Source organism: Rhinatrema bivittatum, chromosome 2 (genome assembly GCF_901001135.1).
Source record: "Rhinatrema bivittatum chromosome 2, aRhiBiv1.1, whole genome shotgun sequence".
Taxonomy (NCBI): Eukaryota; Metazoa; Chordata; class Amphibia; order Gymnophiona; family Rhinatrematidae; genus Rhinatrema; species Rhinatrema bivittatum.
In genome coordinates, this window is record NC_042616.1 from 328,301,028 (window position 1) to 328,321,685 (window position 20,658).

Consider the following 20,658-nt stretch of genomic DNA (forward strand, 5'->3'; position numbering starts at 1 on the left):
CCTGACCCCCCCAAGACTTACCAAAACTCCCTGGTGGTCCAGCGGGGGGTCCGGGAGCCATCCCCTACACTCTCACACCCTCGGTTCCGGTTTCATCATGGCGCCGATAGCCTTTGACCTACTATGTCACAGGGGCTACCGGTGCCATTGGTCAGCCCCTGTCACATGGCCATCGGCGCCATCTTGTGCTCCTACCATGTGACAGGGGCTGACCAATGGCACCGGTAGCCCCTGTGACATAGTATGGCCAAAGGCTATCGGCGCCATTTTGATTACTGGCAGTCGATTGCCTTTGCCCTCACTATGTCACAGGGGCCAACTGTTGATCCCTGTGACATAGTGAGGGCAAAGGCGATCGGTGCCATTTTGAATACTGGCATCCAACGGCCGGAGTGCAAGAGGTCACTCCCGGACCCCCGCTGGACTTTTGGCAAGTCTTGTGGGGGTCAGGAGGCCCCCCCAAGCTGGCCAAAAGTCCCTGGGGGGTCCAACGGGGGTCCCGGAGCGATCTCCTGCCCTCGGGCCATCGGCTGCCAGTAATCAAAATGGCGCCGATAGCCTTTGCCCATACTATGTCACAGGGGCTACCGGTGCCATTGGTCAGCCCCTGTCACATAGTAGGAGCACAAGATGGCGCCAATGGCCATGTGGCAGGGGCTGACCAATGGCACCAGTAGCCCCTGTGACATAGTAGGTCAAAGGCTATCGGTGCCATGATGAAACCAGCACTGAGGGTGTGAGAGTGCAGGGGATGGCTCCCGGACCCCCCTGCTGGACCACCAGGGAGTTTTGCTAAGTCTTGGTGGGGGGCAGGAGGGTGGGGGGTTTTTTCAAATTGATTTATTTAGGCGGCCATTCCATGCCCCTTATCATTTTGGTCACCCTTCTCTGCACTTTCTCCAGTGTAGCTATATCCTTTTTGAAATGCGGTGACCACAACTGCACACAGTATTCAAGCTGTAGTCTCACCATGGAGCGATACAGAGGCATTATGACATCCTCCGTTTTATTTTCCATTCCCTTCTTAATAATTCCTAACATTCTGTTTGCTTTTTTGATTGCCATAGAACACTGGGCTGACAGTTTCAATGTATTATCCACTATGACGCCCAGATCTCTTTCCTGGGTGGTAACTTGTAAGATAGAACCTAACATTGTGTAACTGCAGCAAGGGTTATTTTTCCCTATATACATCACTTTGCACTTCTCCACATTAAATTTCATCTGCCATTTGGAAGCCCAATCTTCCAGTCTCACAAGGTTCTTCTGCAATTCATCATAATCCGTTTGAGATTTAACTACTCTGTATAATTTTGTATCATCCGCAAATTCGATCAACTCAATCGTTGTACCCTTTTCCAGATCATTTATATCATTAAAAAGCACCAGTCCCTGAGGGACTCCACTGTTTACATTTTTCCCCTGTGAAAACTGACCATTTAATCCTACCTTTTGTTTCCTGTCTTTTAACCAACTAGCAATCCACAAAAGGACATCACCTCCTATCCCATGACTTTTTAGTTTTCTTAGCAGCCTCTCAGTCGAACACCTACTGAAAATCCAAATATACCACATCTACTGGTTCACATTTGTCCACATGTTTACTCACCCCTTCAAAAAAATGTAGGAGATATGTGAGGCAAGACTTCCCTTGGGTAAATCCATGCTGGCTGTGTCCCATCAAACCATGTCTATCTAAATGTTTGGTGATTTTATTCTTTATAACAGTTTCCATGATTTTTCCTGGCACTGAAGTCAGGCTCACCAGTCTATAGTTTCCAGGATCACCCCTGGATCCCTTTTTAAAAATAGGGGTTACATTAGCCATCTTCCAGTCTTCGGGTACATCGGATGATATTAATGATAGGTTACAAATTTTTACTAATAGGTCTGAAATTTCATTTTTTTAGTTCTTTCAGAACCCTGGGGTGTATACTATCTGGTCCAGGTGATTTACTACTCTTCAATTTGTCAATCAGGCCTAACATATCTTCCAGGTTCACCATGATTTGGTTCAGGTGATCTGAATCATCACCCATGAAAACCTTCTCTGCAACGGGTATCTCTCCAATATTTTCTTCAGTAAACACTGAAGTAAAGATATTGTTTAATCTTTCTGTGATGTCCTTATCTTCTCTAAGTGTCCCTTGACCATCCAACGGTCAAACCGACTCCTTTGCAGGCTTTCTGCTTTGGACATATTTTTAAAAGTTTTTATTGTGAGTTTTTGTCTCTATGGCCAATTTCTTTTCAAATTTTCTCTTAGCCTGTCTTATCAATTTCTTACATTTAACTTCCCAATGTTTATGCTTCCCAATGTTTATGCTTTATCCTGTCTTCTTCTAATGAATTTTCCAATTTTTGAATGAAGATCTTTTGGCTAAAATAGCCTCTTTTACCTCACCTTTTAACTACGGATGTGCATTTGTTTATCACGAATTAGGCAATTTTGATAAAATTACCTAATTCTTAGTGGTTCGGGGGACCTGAACCATGAAATGGATTTTCCCCGAACTTCGGGGGAAATTCATTTTTTCGGGTTAGTGCGGGGGGGGGGGAAGGGGCATATTTATTTAAAAAGAAAAACACCCCAACCCTTCACATTTTCTGTATTACAACCCCAAAACCCCCCCCCCCCCCCACCATCCCGATCCCTCCCCAAGACTTACTAAAAGCCCTGGTGGTCCAGCGATCTCAAGTATAAAAGATTTAAGAGTTACTGGTTTGTTACAAATGGACAATTTAGTTCAGATGAGAATGGTTTCTTTCAGGCCGATACAGAAAGAAACGCTCTGTTCTTCCATTTGCACACACCTCCAAAAGGAAACATTATGAAGCTGGATTCTCCTTTTCCTTTTCACAATGATGATGAAGGAGAAAAGTGTCATCTTAACTTTCCTTAGCTAGATTCTATAGAGGTTGAGACCTATGGAAGGGCATAATCCTCTCTTTCTCGAAGTCCCCCCTTCTGCTGTTCATTCTGCATTAATGTACGCATGTGTATATATACATTAATGCAGAATGAACACATGCATAGCAATGCAAGAGGGATCCAAACAGCAGCATCTTTAGCTACATACATTCAACGCGGCAGAGGCAGTTTTTAGAAACATTACAGCACTACTTTAGAATGAAATAAAAATCAGAAGGAAGAGGGAGGTCGTAACTATTTTGTTTTGTTTTAACCAAGTGCAATTGAATGATGTTTCCTACTGCTGCTTTGATTTTCTTACACTACCGCAGAAATAAAATAATCATTCCAGCTATCCACACACCCAGCTGCCTGTAAGAGCGCACCATGAGCAAAAGAAGAAATATCCCTGCAGGATGTTGTGTTTCGCAGACCCTAACCAAGCATTCTCAAAAAAAGACTGCAAACCGCCAACAAAAATGTCACATTCTTAATGTGTGTGGGAAAAAAATGCCTCCTGCTTCTTCGCCTCCACATTGAGCTTTGTACATTTGTCTTTTACTGTAGGATTCTATTTGGCTCAGGGTTTAAATTTCCTGCCAAGCGAAACACAAATTACTCTGCATTTGCTTGCAATTCTGCCAATTTTTTTCTTGTGGCAGGAATTTTGCCCCAGGTTTAAATCTAACCCTGAGTCCTATATTTATTTTTCATTGGCAGATGTCCATTCCTTTTAAAGCTGACTAGCCTAATAGCCTTGTTCTTGCCTGTGCATCTTTCCTATTAATTAGGGACATTTTGTTTTCAGCTTTTACTTTCTTTTCCATGAGAATTTATCAGTGTTTATTATTATAACCAAACAAAAGAAAATGATTATACAAAAAGAAGTTATCCGGCTAAGGGGCAGCTGCTGACCCTGGGCAGATATTCAGAACTGCTTCCCCCCCCCCACCCCCTCATGATTTTCTCCTGTTTTTGTTGGTTATAATAAACAAAGGTCCCTGCCTGTATTACAAGGATAATAGGTAATAAGTGACTTACCATACAGGTGCATGTCGTGCAGCCATCATACGCAAAGGTGGACTGGTTGTCGTAAACTTCACTGCGGAAGAGGCAGCTTCCAAAAGGGAGGTCAAACACTTTCCTCTGGCCTGCAGACAAACCAACAGCAAGAAAGCAAGAAGATTTAGAGCACAACCCTGGTGAAATACTGCCATGCCATCAACCGTAAATGCAGCCAGGTGAAAATGAGCAGGAACAAGCAAGTCCCACATAGTAACATCTAGAGATACAACGAGTCATGCTTTTTCCTGCCCCTTGCTTAATATCCCTTTAATGGTGAGGAAAAAAGGTCCCGCTATTTTAGCCTACTGCAATAAGATCGTAGGGTAATAGTACTGTAATTAAATGCAAAACTGTGAAAAAAAAAAGTGAATGGAATCTTTAATTGTAACCCCTTTGACTGATTTGTAATGAAATGTAACATTATATTATATAATATTATTATATTAAATCCGCCCCTAAGTTTGTATCTGAGGCTATGGAGGGTAAAGTGACTTGCCGAAGGTCACAAGGAGTTACAGTGGGACTTGAACGCTGGTCTCCTAGTTTGTAGCCCACTGCTCTAACCACTAGGCTACTCCTCCACGCAGAAAGACAGTGGTATATCTTTTCAGTGGCAGAAGAGTCAGCTGCATATTGTCATGAAAATCCCCAGCAAATCTGAACCATAAAGGTAACCAAGAGCCCCTCTTCAAACCAGACCTACAAAAATTTAATTTTGGGTCATCCCCTGAACCAAAGAGCATTAGTAGGAAGCCATATTGACTAAATCCATGAGAAAGGAATACATATTTTGAAAGAATCAGTTTCCCTATTCGCAAAAATGTAAAGCATACGATTTGTCAAAGCATTTTTATACAAATAGTTTGTGTATACACAAAGTCCTACTTGTTAAAGAATAATACAAAAGACTTCAATTAGCACCTCACAAGCATATTTTCTTTTGCTCTAGGTTAAGTACTGATCCTGCTTCAACGTGACTTAAGCAGTAACAAAAAATGTTCTCCACTTCAAATTATGGATTCCAGAGCCTTATTTCAGTAATGCACCCAAAGGAAACTGATCCTATGGTAATGCTGCAAAGGGAGTATAGGAATGCCAATTCCCACAGACCAGTATGGTGTGGTAACCTCATAATATGCTAGCAAAACTGCAGGAGCAGGGGCGGATTGAGGGAAAATAGTGGCCCGGGGGATTTTTCTCCATACTGGCCCGTGGGTACCCAATTACATTTACATATATAATTTACATATTTAATTTACATATATATGTACACACCCTTATATTTCAGCATGCTACTCCCGTATCAACACAGTACTATTTGCCAAAACTCAAAGAATAACAACCCCACCTATGAAAAAGAATACCACAAATATTACACCAGAATCTAAAATATCAATACACCACCTATCAGGAAAACAGAACAGGCCAAGCTACTACAGATCACTACAGAGAAACCACATGCTAAAAGAATGCTTCCTCTCAGTCTTTGCATGCAGAACACAAACTCTCACCAAATACAGAATAAAGCCACATAAAGTATAAATAGAAATGTGCAGACAAAAACTAAACTGTAAAACGTATCATGCCAGACTCTATACAGTGCAACAATGGAAAAACAAAAATGTCACCATTCCTCATGAAACAATCAATAAAATCAAGATATATAAATCATGACTCATAATTATAAAATCATACTAATAAAATAATTTCAAAACAGCTGATGAATAGAATATCCAATAATTAAAGACTCAAGGAAATTTTGAAACCTTTACCAAACACCAATAAAATATTTCAAACAGCAGACACATCACATACTACCCAATAATTAAAATGGTAGTCAGTCAAGAAAAATGAACTTAAAAAGCCACCTTTACTTACCCTCTCCAGCAGTTCTCCTACTCCTTTCCCTTGCAGGTGACGCCAGAAGCAGCAGTAGCTGCTGAAGCTGTCCTCATGGTCCTCTTCCTTAGGGACCACAACCAATCTCTTCTCTCTCTCACTCACACACACACACCAGTCATACCCTCAAGACCAGTTTCTGCCTCTCACACACCAATCATCTCCCCAACTAGACTCTCTCTCTCTCACTCACACATGAGCACACACATACCAGTCATCTCCCTGATCAGTCTCACACATACACATGTCACCTCTCTGGCCAGTCTCTCTCAATCGCACAATGCTCTTGCTCTCTCTTACTTACACAAAGGCTTTCAATCATACACATGCTCTCTCTCTATTTCACTTACACACAAGCTCTCAATTATACACATGTTCTATCTCACTTACAAACAGGCTCAATCACACACATGCCCTCTCTCACAGCCACAAGTCAGGCAAAAACATGCTCCAAATCTCTTGCACACACACATTGACACACAGAAGCACCCTCCCTGTTTCACATACACATTACACTCACAGAAGCACCCTCCCTGTCTCACATACACACTACACTCTCACAGAAGCACCTTGCTTTCAGACTTGCAGCATTTTTCACTTTTACTAAAAGTGAAAGTGATAATCCCAACCATTAAATAAGAAAACCACATTCCTATCAGAAGCCGAAATGACACCCTTCCTTCAGGTTCTGTCCTCCCAAGGGAAAGCCACCCACACCGTACAGCTTCTCTTGTTTTGCGCTTTCAGGCAATAAAGCAAGTGTCTTTCTTCAAACTATCAGTCATATGATTATTCATGTGGGAGATATGGAACCGAAAAACATCCTTAGTCAACTTCCCTTTTAAATGGGAAGATTCCAGTCTTAGTCATTTAAAAATATACATTTTCTAAAGGCTTAAAAAAAATGGCAAAACCATTTCAGATTGGAACTATTCTAGTCTTCATGCTTAAATTATGCTAAAAAAAAAAACAAAAAACCAACCCACCTGGCATCAGTATCTTAAATTTGTGATTTTGCTGAGATGAACATTTTAAATAGTTTAATTTTTTTTTTTTTGCTTTAGTATTTGTCTCTACCCACTTTGCTACATTTTATTTTCTAGAAGAGGGATGCTTAACATTCAGTAATTTAATCTTTCATCCAACTTTTCAAAAGTTGCACTATTCTCATACACACACACACATACAAAAGCACCGTTCCTTTCTCACATACACACAGAAGCACCCTTCCGATCCAAGGCTTAACAGCTTGTCTCCAGCGGCGGTTCACTTCTTCGGCCCCTGCCGGCCTCGATTTTTATTTCTTCGGCCCCCGCCGGCCTCAGTTTTAATTTCTTCAGCCCTCTTGGCCTCCCAGCCAGCCCCCGCTTGAGGCTGGCTGGGAGGCGCCCATCTTCTTTTCTTCGGCCGCCGCTGGCCTCGACTTTAATTTCTCCGGCGGGGGCTGGCTTGGAGGTTGCCATCTTCATTTCTTCGGCCCGCGCTGGCTGATCTTCTTTTCTTCGGCCCCCGCCGGCCTCGATTTGTATTTCTTCGGCCCCTGCCAGCTTGGCCACCAGCAGGGGCTGACTGGAAGGCGCTGAGACTGGGCTGAGGAAGAGCCACGCGGTCGAGACCACGTGACAAGGTAGACTGGCCCACCGGGGGATGCCCGATCCCCCGATAGGTCAATCCACCCCTGTGCAGGAGGCATCAAGTGCGCCCAGTCCCTGGCTTCTGAAAAGATGAGGTTCTTCCTTATGTACAATGTATGATAAAAACGCTTCTTTTGTAGCTCTCAATTTTGTGTTTCAGCTGTAAACTATTAACAGGCAAATTCAACACTACCTTTATATAGCCTGCTTCCAGCTACAGGAAGGTAAAAAAGAAATGTGTCCTTTAATCCTTAAGGGTGAATTTTCAAAGGAGCTGTGTGTGTAAAATCAGCATGTAAGTAGCTTGTACTTGTGTTCATGCTATTTTATAAACATAAAATATATGCATGCATTTTTGCCTTGGCATGCATATTTACCTTAGCAAAAAAAGGGCAGTCTCTAGCAGTGTTTTTGCATGTAAATTGCTATTTTATAAGAGACTTGCGTGAGTACATTAGGAAACTTATTCGCACAATTTTACACCTGCTAAGTAGTGCTATTGATATCAGACTCATCTCATCTGCTGCCTACTATTGTTGGGTTGGAGGTCTGGGTGAACTGGGGGGGGGAGTTTTCAGGGTGAAGAGCGAGGAGCAAGGAGGATCTCAATGATCTGGAGAGGGACTGGGTGAAGATATTGGCAAACTGTTGATTTCAATTATGCAACTTCCGCCTGTAAATCAGGCTTTTACGTGAGCAATCATTGGGGTAGATTTTTAAAGTTATACGTGGGCTTAGATTTGTTCACGCAACCCAGCAGCGTGCGCATGTTATAAAATCCAGGGTCGGTGCACGCAGGGGGGTGCACAATTGTGCAACCTGCGTGCGCTGAGTCGAGCAGCCTGCCTCCGTTCCCTCAGAGGCTGCTCCGAAACTGGAGCGGCCTCGGAGGGAACTTTTTTTCTGGCCCCCCCGCACCTTCCCCTCCCTTCCCCTATCTAACCCACCCCCCAGCCCTAACTAAATCCCTCCCCACCTTCGTTCAGAAAGTTACGCCTGCCATTCCCAGGCCCAGGGGCTGGTTTGGAGGCCTCAGCCACGCCCCCAGGCTGGTACCACACCCAGGGCCCCGCCCCCAGAACGCCCCCCAATGCCACGCCGCCCCCGACACACCCCCCAAGCAAAGCCCCGGACTTACTTGCATCCAGGAGCTTTGTGCGCGCCGGTGGCCTATGCAACATAGGCCCCTGTGCACGTAAATCCAGCTGGATTTACGCGTGCAGGGCTTTTAAAATCTGCCCCATTATTTTTAATGTGTGTAAAATATAATCACATATGTTTATAAAATAGGCAGAGAAAGCATGTGCTTTCAATGCATTGCAGGTGTTTGTGTGTAAGCATGATTATGCACATATGTTGGGGGACAGGTATATGCTTATTTGATAATCTGCACATATGTGATACTTGAAGGTTATAAAATCCTGTAATATATCTCTTTGCTGCCATATATGCGTGTATATGCAGCTGAGCAGAGTTCTCTGAAAGTTATCCTCTCAGAGTGAAGCAGCACAGGCCCTTCTGAGACACATTGGCCACTGCAGTTGAATACTGGATTTCCTGACCCATAGCAATTCACGCCACAGTATAGAGTTATTTAAAAAAAAATAAAGTAAAACAATGAAAATGTTTACTTGCCAAAGTGCTGTTATCTTTGTTTTAACATCCAGGCAAAAAAAGTGCAGTTCAACCTGCCTATCTCAGAACAGAAAGCTTCACTTCTTGGCTTAGTATGAACAATTTATGGAAAAACAAATGGAACGTCATGAGACTTGCTAGACTTCTCATTGTAGAAATCAAGGACTCAATTTACCCCCACTGAGGACTTAGAAAAATGTATATAGTTCAAATCTGAAAAAAAAGCAGAACCATATCCCTTAATGTAGACTTGTTGCATTCTGTTGCGTCCGTCGGTCTCAGACGGCTTTGACCCCTGTGCCTCACCTTTCTTCACTCTCTCTCTCCTCAAGCCTTGGGAAGATGGCTGCTGCCGCGTCTTCATGCCGCCCTCTCCGGCGTCCCCGGAACGGCAAAGGCGTCGGTGTTCGCCATGGATTTCCTGAGGACATCCTAGGGTGTGCGCTCGCACGCCACCCACGTCTTTATCCATGTCATGGCGGGAACCTCGGTGGCGTCCCCTCTGAGTGACATCATGCCATCCAGGTATTTAGCCTTCCCTTCGTTGCTGACTAATCGAGTTAGCAAGGACTCAGATTCGGACCTGTCTCGTACCGGTCTAAGCTGCTCTGCTGCTCCCAGCTGCCGCTGGAAGCTCTCTACCCTTCGGGGTCAACTCTAACCTGGGTACCCGCTTCTCGGGACCCTTTTGCTTTCTTTCAGATACCTAACTGGGATATCGGGTACTCGCTCCTCGAGGGCCTGCTCTCCCTACTTGGTACCTACTGCTCTACTACTTCTCAGCTTGTGTCATCTTACAGCTTCAGTGCTGGGAGTCTACATCTGGGCTCCCTCTTCCATCCTGCACTGCCACATGAACGTGGGACTGGTCTCCTCTTCCGAGGATCCCTGGACTACCTACTGGGTTACCTCACTACTGCCACCCCTGGGCAGTACCATCAAGCTGTATGATAAATACGAATTCACTGTTTTGTGTATTGAGTCTAGCCCAGTACTGCGGCTCCTCACGGGGCTCCTCCCCATGGGCATGGTCATCACCGCAGTACCCAAGAATCCACTCCAACACCTGAAAACCCTAATACATTCTACCTTGCAAAAAAGAAAAGAATCATTGTAGAACAGTACTTCCGATACTAATCATCCTTAATCCCTCCACTGATCCCTCAAGGCAAACAAGTGTTGAAAACGGAAGATGTATCAATTTGAACTATTATTCCTGTCTTCTTTCTGTCTAACCTCCGATAAACATCATCTAATCACAATAACAGAGTTTTGACTCCTTGACCCTTTCTAAAGCCAAACTGCTTCTTATCTAATAACTGGGAAGTTTCCAAGTAATCATGTGTTTGATCTAAAATCCAATTCTCTAATAGCTTATGAAACCAACCAAATTGCTCCTGACCATTCCTGAATTAATAGCTCCTCTCATTGCCAACATTATTAATTGCTCCCTAGCACTAGGTGAAGCCTCCACCGTGCTCAAACAAGCCATCATTAAACCCATATTGAAAAAACCCAAAGCTGATGCCTCCAACCTGACCAATTACCGCCCCATTTCCAACCTGCCTTTTCTGGTGAAAATCCTAGAAAAACTGTGAGCATACAACTCACTGAATACCTTGAAAAACATAATTTTCATTCACCCTCTCAATTTGGATTTCATAGACACTTCAATACTGAAACCCAACTTATCTCGCTTGCCAACTCCCCTCCTCACTGGGCTAAACAAAGGACAATCATACCTACTAGCCATGCTCGACATATCTACTGCATTCGACACCATAAACCATAACACCCTCATCAACCGTCTTAAAGAAATAGGCTTATCAGATACCCCCCTCTGTTGGTTTGAGTCTTACCTTCAAAGTAGGCAATATAAAGTAAACTTTGGAAACAAAGAATCACAACCGTATAATCTATCCCACGGAGTCCCGCAAGCGTCCACCCTCTCATCTACCCTCTTTAATATATACATTCTTCCTCTCTGTCACCTTCTTTCCGAGCTCGGCCTCACATATTTCATATATGCGGATGATGTGCAAATCATCATCCCCATTACAGACTCTCTACATAATGCCCTTAAAACCTGGAACAATGCCCTCGCAGCTATTAGTGCACTCCTTACCAGCATTAACCTTGCTATCAACCCTGACAAAACTGAAATCATGCTTATCTCCCCCCAGAGAAGCAATTTTATTGACACTTTGTCCCCTACCCAATTCCCCGCAATCACCCTCGCGCAAAGTGTAAAAAACCTTGGAGTCACTATTGACAACCAGCTAAATCTTAAAAAACATATTAACAATACAATAAAAGATGGTTATTTTAAATTGTACACTCTAAAAAAATTAAAACTTCTACTCTATCAATGTGATTTCTGTACCGTTCTTCAATCCCTTATCCTCACAAAAGTAGACTACTGTAACTCCCTCCTTCTTGGCCTCCCCAAAGCGACCATCCTACCATTACAAATGCTGCAGAATGCAGCTGCATGCATACTTACCAACACCCGCAGATCTGAACACATCACTCCTATCCTCAAAGAATTACATTGGCTTCCCATCGCACAACGGATAAAATACAAAACACTATCTTTAATACACAAAATCCTACATACCGAAAACATGCTCTGGCTCAATAATGCTCTATACTTCCGCAAACATACCAGACCATCCAGAACATAACACGCTGCTACATTACACAGGCCTTCTCACAAAACCACCTTATTCAACTCAACTAGAGAACGCGCCATGTCTATAGCCAGGCCGGCAAGCTGGAACAATATGCCCCCAGACCTCAGTCAGGAATCATGCCCAAAAAAGTTTAAACAAAAACTTAAAACATGGCTTTTCTTGCAAGCATTTACCTAACGATCCTTCTCCCCTATAATAGCAGTAGACATTTTCCCTTCATGCCCCCTATAGTTTACCATTTATTGCCAATGCGTTAATAACCTACCTCCTAATTGTACATAGCTTCAATTTATTGCTCAATTTTTGCAACTTATAGCATTATCCTGCAATATTCATTATATATCTTAAATATGTATATCCCATCTATTCCTTACACGTTCCACCTTATTCTTGTTTATCCCCTTCCTGTCTTACATATACCAAATCTTTCCGCTTACATTCTCAATTTATTTCTCTTTACACAATATGTAGTATGAGTTTTAATCATACTAGTTTCTCATCCTCGCAATTTTTTGCAACTTGTATTTTAACTTATTTTATTTAATATGTATTTTGATCTTTTAACTTCTTAATCTCTGATTTATCTAGTTTATACTTCTTTATCTTCTTCAAATGTTCCTTAGATGTAACTAGTATTGTTATTATTTCTAACCAGTTCAACTGTTCATGTATAAAGCACCATTGCTACTTGTTACGTTATTTGTAAACCGATGTGATGTTACTAAACGAATGTCGGTATATAAAAGCTACAAATAAATAAATAAATACAATAATCTGAAAATACATCTGACAAATGTTTAATTAGCAAAAAGGCCATGGGTCTAAACAATTATTAATTATCCTAATCTTATCAAAAAGATCTTCAAGTCCATTTTTATTTATCAACCGGAAACTATCCAATGTGTTGTCTGTTGCACACAATGAAACCACATCATATGTTTCAATTCTATTATTATCTATATCTAACTTATGTTTTAGCTTTTCCATCTTCTCAATAGAAATCTTTGCAAGATCCTATCCACTAGGGTGCTCATTCAGCTAATATTTAGGTTGGGCAAGAGCAGTTGTAATCATTGTAAACTGCAATGGTTTGTTGACAGCATTACATATTAATAAGTAATTAATATTTTGTTAATAGCTCTATATGTCAGCACTACAGCATTATAATGTTTCTTCTCCTCAGCTGATGGTTTCTTCTGCCATTTTCTCTCAGCCTTCTGCAAAACGCTTCTCTGTACACACAAATCTGCATTAACCAATAAGCCTTTATGTTAATGACATTTTTCTTCAAAACCACAATTACAGGAGCTACCTCACCATAAACCTTAACAAGAGGCATGTGTTACAACCCTTTGGAATCAACTCGATAAGACTCTAGTCTTGAACCCTGTGAGTTAGGATGGGAAAGGTAGTGGAGGGAGGGGTGCTCCATTTCTGAACAGCTCCCCCACTGAGGTTGCTGGAATGGCCAGCCCTCTGCTGCTTATAAAGGCAGGCTGCGGTATTGCTGGGTGTGGCATTTTGGTTAGGAGTTAGAGAGACTAGGAGTGTTCTTCCTGAGCTGTTCCCCTGCGTGGGTTCTGGGTTTCGCAGCCTGGGCCAATTCCTGAGTGGGAAGGGGATCTGTGCCTCTCTGGTTGCTGATTCTGTTTTTGAATAGGACTTTTGGGATGTTTTTGCTATTTTTGAGAATTCCTTCCTTGAGAGCCCTGGCTGGAGGAATTTGGGATATCCACCAGTTAGGTTAATTCAGGAGGTAGGTAAGATTCCAAATGGTGACCCGCTGCAGAGTAGTTCTATCTTTTTGCCTTTTTGTGAACATTTTTTTAAATTCTCAGGAAGAAGTTTTGGCCACCATTCCTGCCTGAAAAGGGAAGACCTGTATAGAGATTTTGTGTTCCCCGTTACTGGACTTTTCCTAAGAAAATTCCTATTGAGACAACTGAGGACACATAACGGCGGCGTCACACTGGGAGAGAGAAACTTAGGGGCGGATTTTCAGAGCCCTGCTCGCGTAAATCCGCCCAAAACCGGGCGGATTTACGCGAGCAGGGCCCTGCGCGCCGGGAAGCCTATTTTACATAGGCCTACCGGCGCGCGCAGAGCCCCGGGACTCGCGTAAGTCCCGGGGTTTTCGGAGGGGGCGTGTCGGGGGGCGTGTCGGGGGGGTGGGCCCGAACCGCGCGGCGTTTTCGGGGCGTGTCGGGAGCGTTCCGGGGGCGTGGCTACGGCCCGGGGCGGCCCGGGGGCGTGGCCGCGCCCTCCGGACCCGCCCCCAGGTCGCGTCCCGGCGCACAGGAGGCCCGCTGACGCGCGGGGATTTACGCCTCCCTCCGGGAGGCGTAAATCCCCCGACAAAGGTAAGGGGGGGGTTTAGACAGGGCCGGGCGGGTGGGTTAGGTAGGGGAAGGGAGGGGAAGGTGAGGGGAGGGCAAAGGAAAGTTCCCTCCGAGGCCGCTCCGATTTCGGAGCGGCCTTGGAGGGAACGGGGGTAGGCTGTGCGGCTCGGCGCGCGCCGGCTATACGAAATCGATAGCCTTGCGCGCGCCGATCCAGGATTTTAGCGGATACGCGCGGCTCCACGCGTATCTACTAAAATCCAGCGTACTTTTGTTTGCGCCTGGAGCGCAAACAAAAGTAGGCTATTCACGCTCGTTTTAAAATCCGCCCCTCAATGAAGACGCTGCGGATACTGTAATTCTTTTTGCCAATCAGTATTTTTGGAAGGGATTTTTCCATCCCATCTAAAAACACCCTGCCCGACTGAGATCCTTGCTTGTCTAAATCATAGTGGGTGAGAGTTTCCCTGCCTAATAATGAGAGACACTTGCACAGTTAAACTGAAAAACTGTAAATTTGACCTGTTTCAAGTCAAAAACTGGAATAAGCATTAGCAGTGCCAATTTGCTATTTATGAACTCTGACAGTAAAGATTTAATTTTGGACATTCAGTCACTCCAGAGTCTTTTGCGGCACTCACATCCCTTGAAGTGAATAGTGACTGGCTAACCCCTCAGGGCAACAAACTGAGAGTCCCGCGGCCATCTTGGGCCCTGGAGGATCTAGTCCTCCCCCCCCCCCCATTGGAAAAAGAACGCAGTCCCAGGGCCCTTGGACTGTGTCAGAGTGCGAGAAAGTTAAAGGATTCTTCCCAGGACTTTTGTGTGCCTCTTCCCTCCTGGCTCATAAACTGAAGAGGGGGTTACACATATACCATCCTGCTACAGCTTGATCCCAAGAGTCAAAACTTTCAACTTTATTTATGTCTTGCCAACATCAATTAAATTCTTCTTTTTCAAACTTTTTACTGTATCATACATTAAATGTAACCGAAGAATTTTTTATCTCAGGATCCCTCACTTCAAATAACAATAAACATGATCTGACCAGGAAACAAATGCATTTTGCAACTTTGAAATCATGTTACACTCTACAAAGCTTTCTTCTTCTACTAACAGGAAATCCAAGATGTGACCTGCTCCATGTGTAGCCTCTGTCTCAAGCTGTTTTAATCATAAAATATCCAGAGCAGCTGAAAATTTCTTAATTGTAGAAGATTAGTATCCTCGTGGTGCATATTAAAATCACCAATCAGGAATAATCTTTGATGCCACAAATATAAGGAACTAATAACTAATAATTACATCTGCATATCAACAGTCTGACAAGGTAGTATATAAAGCAAAAAATTTGTAAATGATTGAATCTGAAACAACGTGCCCTCCATATTGCCAATATCTGTAAAATTTTCCTCAACTACCTTCAATCCTTTTCTTAAATTACTAAAACCCCACCACCCTGCTGCCCCAACTTGGATACACCATCATAAGTGCACCCTGGGGGACACAAACTATTTATGAAACCTATGTCACTATCCCTATGTCATAACTCATTAATACATAGCACATCCACATTACATTGCACTAATAGATCTGCAATTTCCACATCCTTTTTCTGAACAAAGCAGGCTTCAATATATGCTACAACCAATGTTTTATCAAGCTTCACATTACTCCCCACACACACACAAACACACACACAAATTCTTGTTGATTATACCAAACATTGCTGTCATCCAAAATCGGTACTAAACTTGGAAACTGAGCCATACCTTCCTTTACCCAATACAACAGAAATATTCTGGCCAGTATCACTGGTCATATAATATCTTATTAAAATGAAGCTTACTCACAAAGCAAACCATACGTGCAAAAATACAACTGCAGTCACACAGTATCTTATGGCCCCACTAATGCTGTATGATTATATAACATCAAATAATGCATGATTTCTATCAAATTGCACATTTCCTCTCTATATGGGGCTATTGATTGCAGTCATGTCCCTATAAGGGTCCCAGGGGGAGATGAGGCTACCTATTGCAATCAAAAGTGCTTCCACTTCCTCATTATTGCAGGTGGTCTGCGATGCCAAAGACACCATCTTTGATATTATGCCCAGATTTTCAGGATCCACACATGATGCCTACATCCTTTCACAATCAGGAATTCATGACCACTTCCAGAATAGACACATCACTGGGGCCTGACTTCTTATAGAAATGCACTTATCACTACCACCACACACCAACTAACCTCTTCTTATTGTCTCCCTCATATTTAGGTGGACTGACAGCTTTGGCACAGGAGTACTGCTCTAACCCTGTTCTGTGCACTGTCCCGCTGCTCAAACCAGAGGTATATCTAACTGCTCTTCTTTGCCTTCTCCCCTACAGGTGATAGAGGATATCAACTCAAAACCTGGCTCATGATCCCTGATGGCTAACCCACAGACTACTGCAGAGGTTCACCACATCGGGGTCCACCAGCAGACCAGGGAAGTCATCAAAAGAATCTTCGGCCTACGAAAAACAGAATTCTGCTGCCTGAACATATCTGTGTGATGCCTTCACTACACTCCACCTAAAGTATGTGAGATCTTTCTAATTTGCTGTATACTACATAACCTGGCCAAAACCAGATGCCTGCCTTCTCCAGAGGGACAAAGATAATCCAGATGACAAGAAGGAGGAGGAAAAAGAGGAGTCGAGTTAGGAGGAACTGCAAGAAATACATTGCATGAGTCAGTAGCAAGCTACAGATGAAATTATCACTCCGAAACAAAGACATTTTAGATGATGGTTAATTTATTGGTATGGTGTACTCTATGTGATGAATAATACAAGATTTAATTTGCCTGCCCTCTTTATCTGAGTGGCTCAACATCAGTTTCTTACATTGTCCAATTCTGGTGCTCCTCCATAGTGGTGTCCTGTCGCAGCTGACGCTGCCTTCAGAGGGCATGGCACATGGGGGTAGTAGCACATCAGACCTGCTGGAGGGGTCCATAGGACTCAGAGTCTGGCCAGAATATGGCCTGGCAGCTATTTATCTATTTATTTATTTATTTGCATTCTGGCTTTTTTGGCACTTCGAAGTGGATTACATTCAGGTACTGTACATACTGTAGTTGTGGTAGGCCTTTCCTCCTCCTCAGCCATGTTTTTGTTTGGAGAAGTGGAAACATCTCTCTGAGATGTATTGCTGCAGGCTTTATAGTTGGAGGCGGAAGTGACATAAGAGGAGCAGCCAAGGGGTCAGGTGGAACTCTGGGCTGGGGAGATGCCATCCAGGAGCCTAGTGTGGCAAAGGATGTTGAAGAATGGATCCAGGGACCCATGAAATAGTATGGAGTAGGTGAGGGCTGCAGCTGGCAGGGGGCATCCTTTGCAGTAACTCCCTCTACACTGCTGTCTTGGCCTCCACAGAAACATCAATCTTCCCTAGCTCCAGGTGAATACCATGCATCTCCTGCTGCATGCCCTGAATCTCGGTCCACAGTTCTGCCATATTGTCTACTAGTCTGACATTCAGTGCTATTAAATGCCACTCTGCACCTCCTCTTCTTCAGGAGATGAGTTCTTCCTCTACAGAGCTGTGCTCCTCCTGAACACCTGCAAGCTGCCAGAGATCTGACATCTGGAACTGAGTATCTGTTACCTTGATTTCAGTCACCTCATCCTCTTCCTCCTCCTCCTCTCTCATGGCAGATGTTTCTCAAGTGTTTGGTGCTCCTCTGCAAGTTCCTCCTCCTCAATGCCTTCTTCAGGACTAGGATGAAGCACCCAAGAGCACTGCCTTGCCCATCAGATGCCATTTGTTCTCGACCTACCTAATTTCTCAGCTGGCTGCTCCCTGGTAAAAGAAATTGTGTACATTCTTTAAATATACAAGAAATCTGGCTTGTTCTCTTCACAATCACTGGGGCTTTCTTTCTGCCTAACTGAGCAGCTCCCTGGGCCCATTTCCAGTATTTCCATTATACCACTAACTGTATAGAAAACATTCCCATTGTCTTTCTATTTGCCTTTGAAGCATTTGTACAGCTCCAGCAGCCATCCCTGTTCCCTTCCTTCCACCCTCCCCTCATCCTCCTCCCCTCTCGCCAGCCCCATCTTCCTTCTACCTTTCCATTACCGCCCATATACCCTGTTACTACCTTTCCATTCCTTCTACCTCTCCATCACCACCCATATACCCTATTATCTTGTGAATAGTTAATGAACCTATTCCCTTTTACTCTCCTCAAGAGTTTATCATGTAACCACCTGATAAACCACCTGTCTCAAGTTGAGTTAGTTGTCATAATGTTTATATATTTTAATTTATTGTAAAGCTAAATAATGTTTTATGTTTATCTATCCTAAATTATTGTAAAGCCTGTTGCTACGTTACGTTACATTGTGAACCGGGGTGATGTTTTTAACGTGCCCCGGTATATAAAAGACTGTTAAATAAATAAATAAATAAATAAATAAATAAATAAATAAATATGACTCAGTGCTTCATCTGGACCTGGATTAAGGTTGACAACAAGATCAATATTTCTGGACTGATTGATACAGTCCTTGATTTATCCTATAGCAATCTGGGAAGAGCAGTCCTAAAATGCCTATGGCTTTTCCTTTGAACAGATAGATTACTAGATCTGGCATTCAGTGGGCTAATACTAGAACATCTAGCTGTTCACAATATATACAGCCACTTGGCTTCCTTATTCTTCTATGCTAGCCCATTCTGACTAATACAACATATGATATATCAAACCTGAAACATATGTCTATATAAGTAGGAGAAATGTGTGTACATCAGTGTTTATTCCAACACTTTACAAAAAGCCAATATGTGCCTACTGCAGGTCCGAGTGCTCTCAGTGAGGCTCAAGTTTCTTCATATATAGCCTGTCAGCTGACAGGATTGTGGCAGTATGCCATGGATGTATAGCACTCCTCCACTGGGTGCGTTGTCTTTACTGAGTGGCTGCATGGGGACAATATCTTCTTAGATATTGTCCCCATGTAAACAAACTTTTCCAAATTTTTCATGCCTAATATCCATTAAAGAGAGGTTGGCTCCTAGCCCCCTCCACTGTATATAGTATTTATTCTATTTTATTGCACTTTATATATTTATTGCTCCGTTCACCCCTTCTTTATTTTCCTACTCCAAGTTAAGGCTTCCTTGTTATAATGTAACTGTATGCTCTGTATCTCTTGTTGATTGGTTAATTGTATATTCTACTTAGTTCATTGTAAACCGAATTGATTTGATTTGTATCAAGAAATTCGGTATATAAAAGCCTTAATAAATAAATAAATAAATAGAGGAGTCTCTGAACAGATTTAAAGATAAGGTTTCTAGATATGTAAAAGAGTGCACACAGAATGAGGGTCCAAAAAGATGTAGAGCAGTGTAAAAGGAGGTACTATAGGTATGGTATCCATGCCAGGGAACACCCACCAAATTTGGAGTCTGAATTCAATGCATGCAGCCCTAGACTATAAGGAGAGGGAAGATGATATAGCAGGTCATGGTTACAACTATCATCTATGGTGGGACCTAGGATAGAAGTGGTACCTGTCCCAAAGAATCGACCAATGTACTGGGACTGCAAATGACAAAGCAAAGGGATATTGTTGTTTCTGGGTGAAAACAGAGACTGTAGCAACACTAGACAGATAAGATGCCAGGTGATACCATCACTGCTAACCCATCATTCTAGAAAGCTCTATATTTGCAATGATAAGCCAGATGTGCTGATGGTTTAATAGGAGATAATGACAAAGGAGCAGTCCAAGTCTCAGTGCTTATCACTGCATTAAGCCAAATGCACTGCTTTGCTTTTCCCCACTGTCCATGACCTCAGGAAGGTCATGAGGCCTGGAGTGGCACATCGCCCTCCTTATGTATCCAAGTACCCAGGACCAACACTGGGTGAGGAGCACATATAAAAATATTTATCTTGAAACATATAAGATTTATTTACATGCATGCATCTTAATGAACTTTCCTATATCATATGCTCACCTTGCTGGCTTTGAGGTTGGGAGGTGTCCAGTCAGCCATTCCCTCCCACAGCTGCATCTGAAATGGTGCTCAGTACCACCTGTTCAGCTGTGGTGAATTTGATCTGGCTGTCAGGCCCCTCAGCTATCATACTGGCCTGCTTCCTCTTGACTAGATGTCTGAGGTGCAGCCTTTGTGCTGAGGTCTTTCACACTGCTGTTACTGTGATAGATTGCATTCAGCCTGTGGTGGATCTTCTCCCATATTGGCTCCTTCCTGTAGGATCCTGCTGTCTTGAACTGGGGTCATACAGAAGATGCTGGACTTTCATGACCTCATGGACAAGAAGGCTCACTTTCCTGGTTAGGAAGTTGGTCTTCCTCACAAGTGTTCCACTCCTTTGGAACATGGTACAAGTAGGAAGACATGGACTGGGAGACAACATTTTATACCCATATGCACATGTAAATTGCATG

General features: G+C 43.2%; 1 protein-coding gene across 2 annotated transcripts in view; it reads right to left on the bottom strand.

The window, feature by feature from the left end:
* Positions 1 to 20,658, bottom strand: part of BMPER (BMP binding endothelial regulator) — a 642,704-nt gene that overhangs the window by 303,758 nt on the left and 318,288 nt on the right. For both annotated transcript variants that reach the window (XM_029589775.1, XM_029589773.1), the window contains exon 8: positions 3,953 to 4,062. In XM_029589775.1, the coding sequence (XP_029445635.1) occupies positions 3,953 to 4,062 (110 nt within the window). The remainder of the gene's footprint in view (positions 1 to 3,952; positions 4,063 to 20,658) is intronic.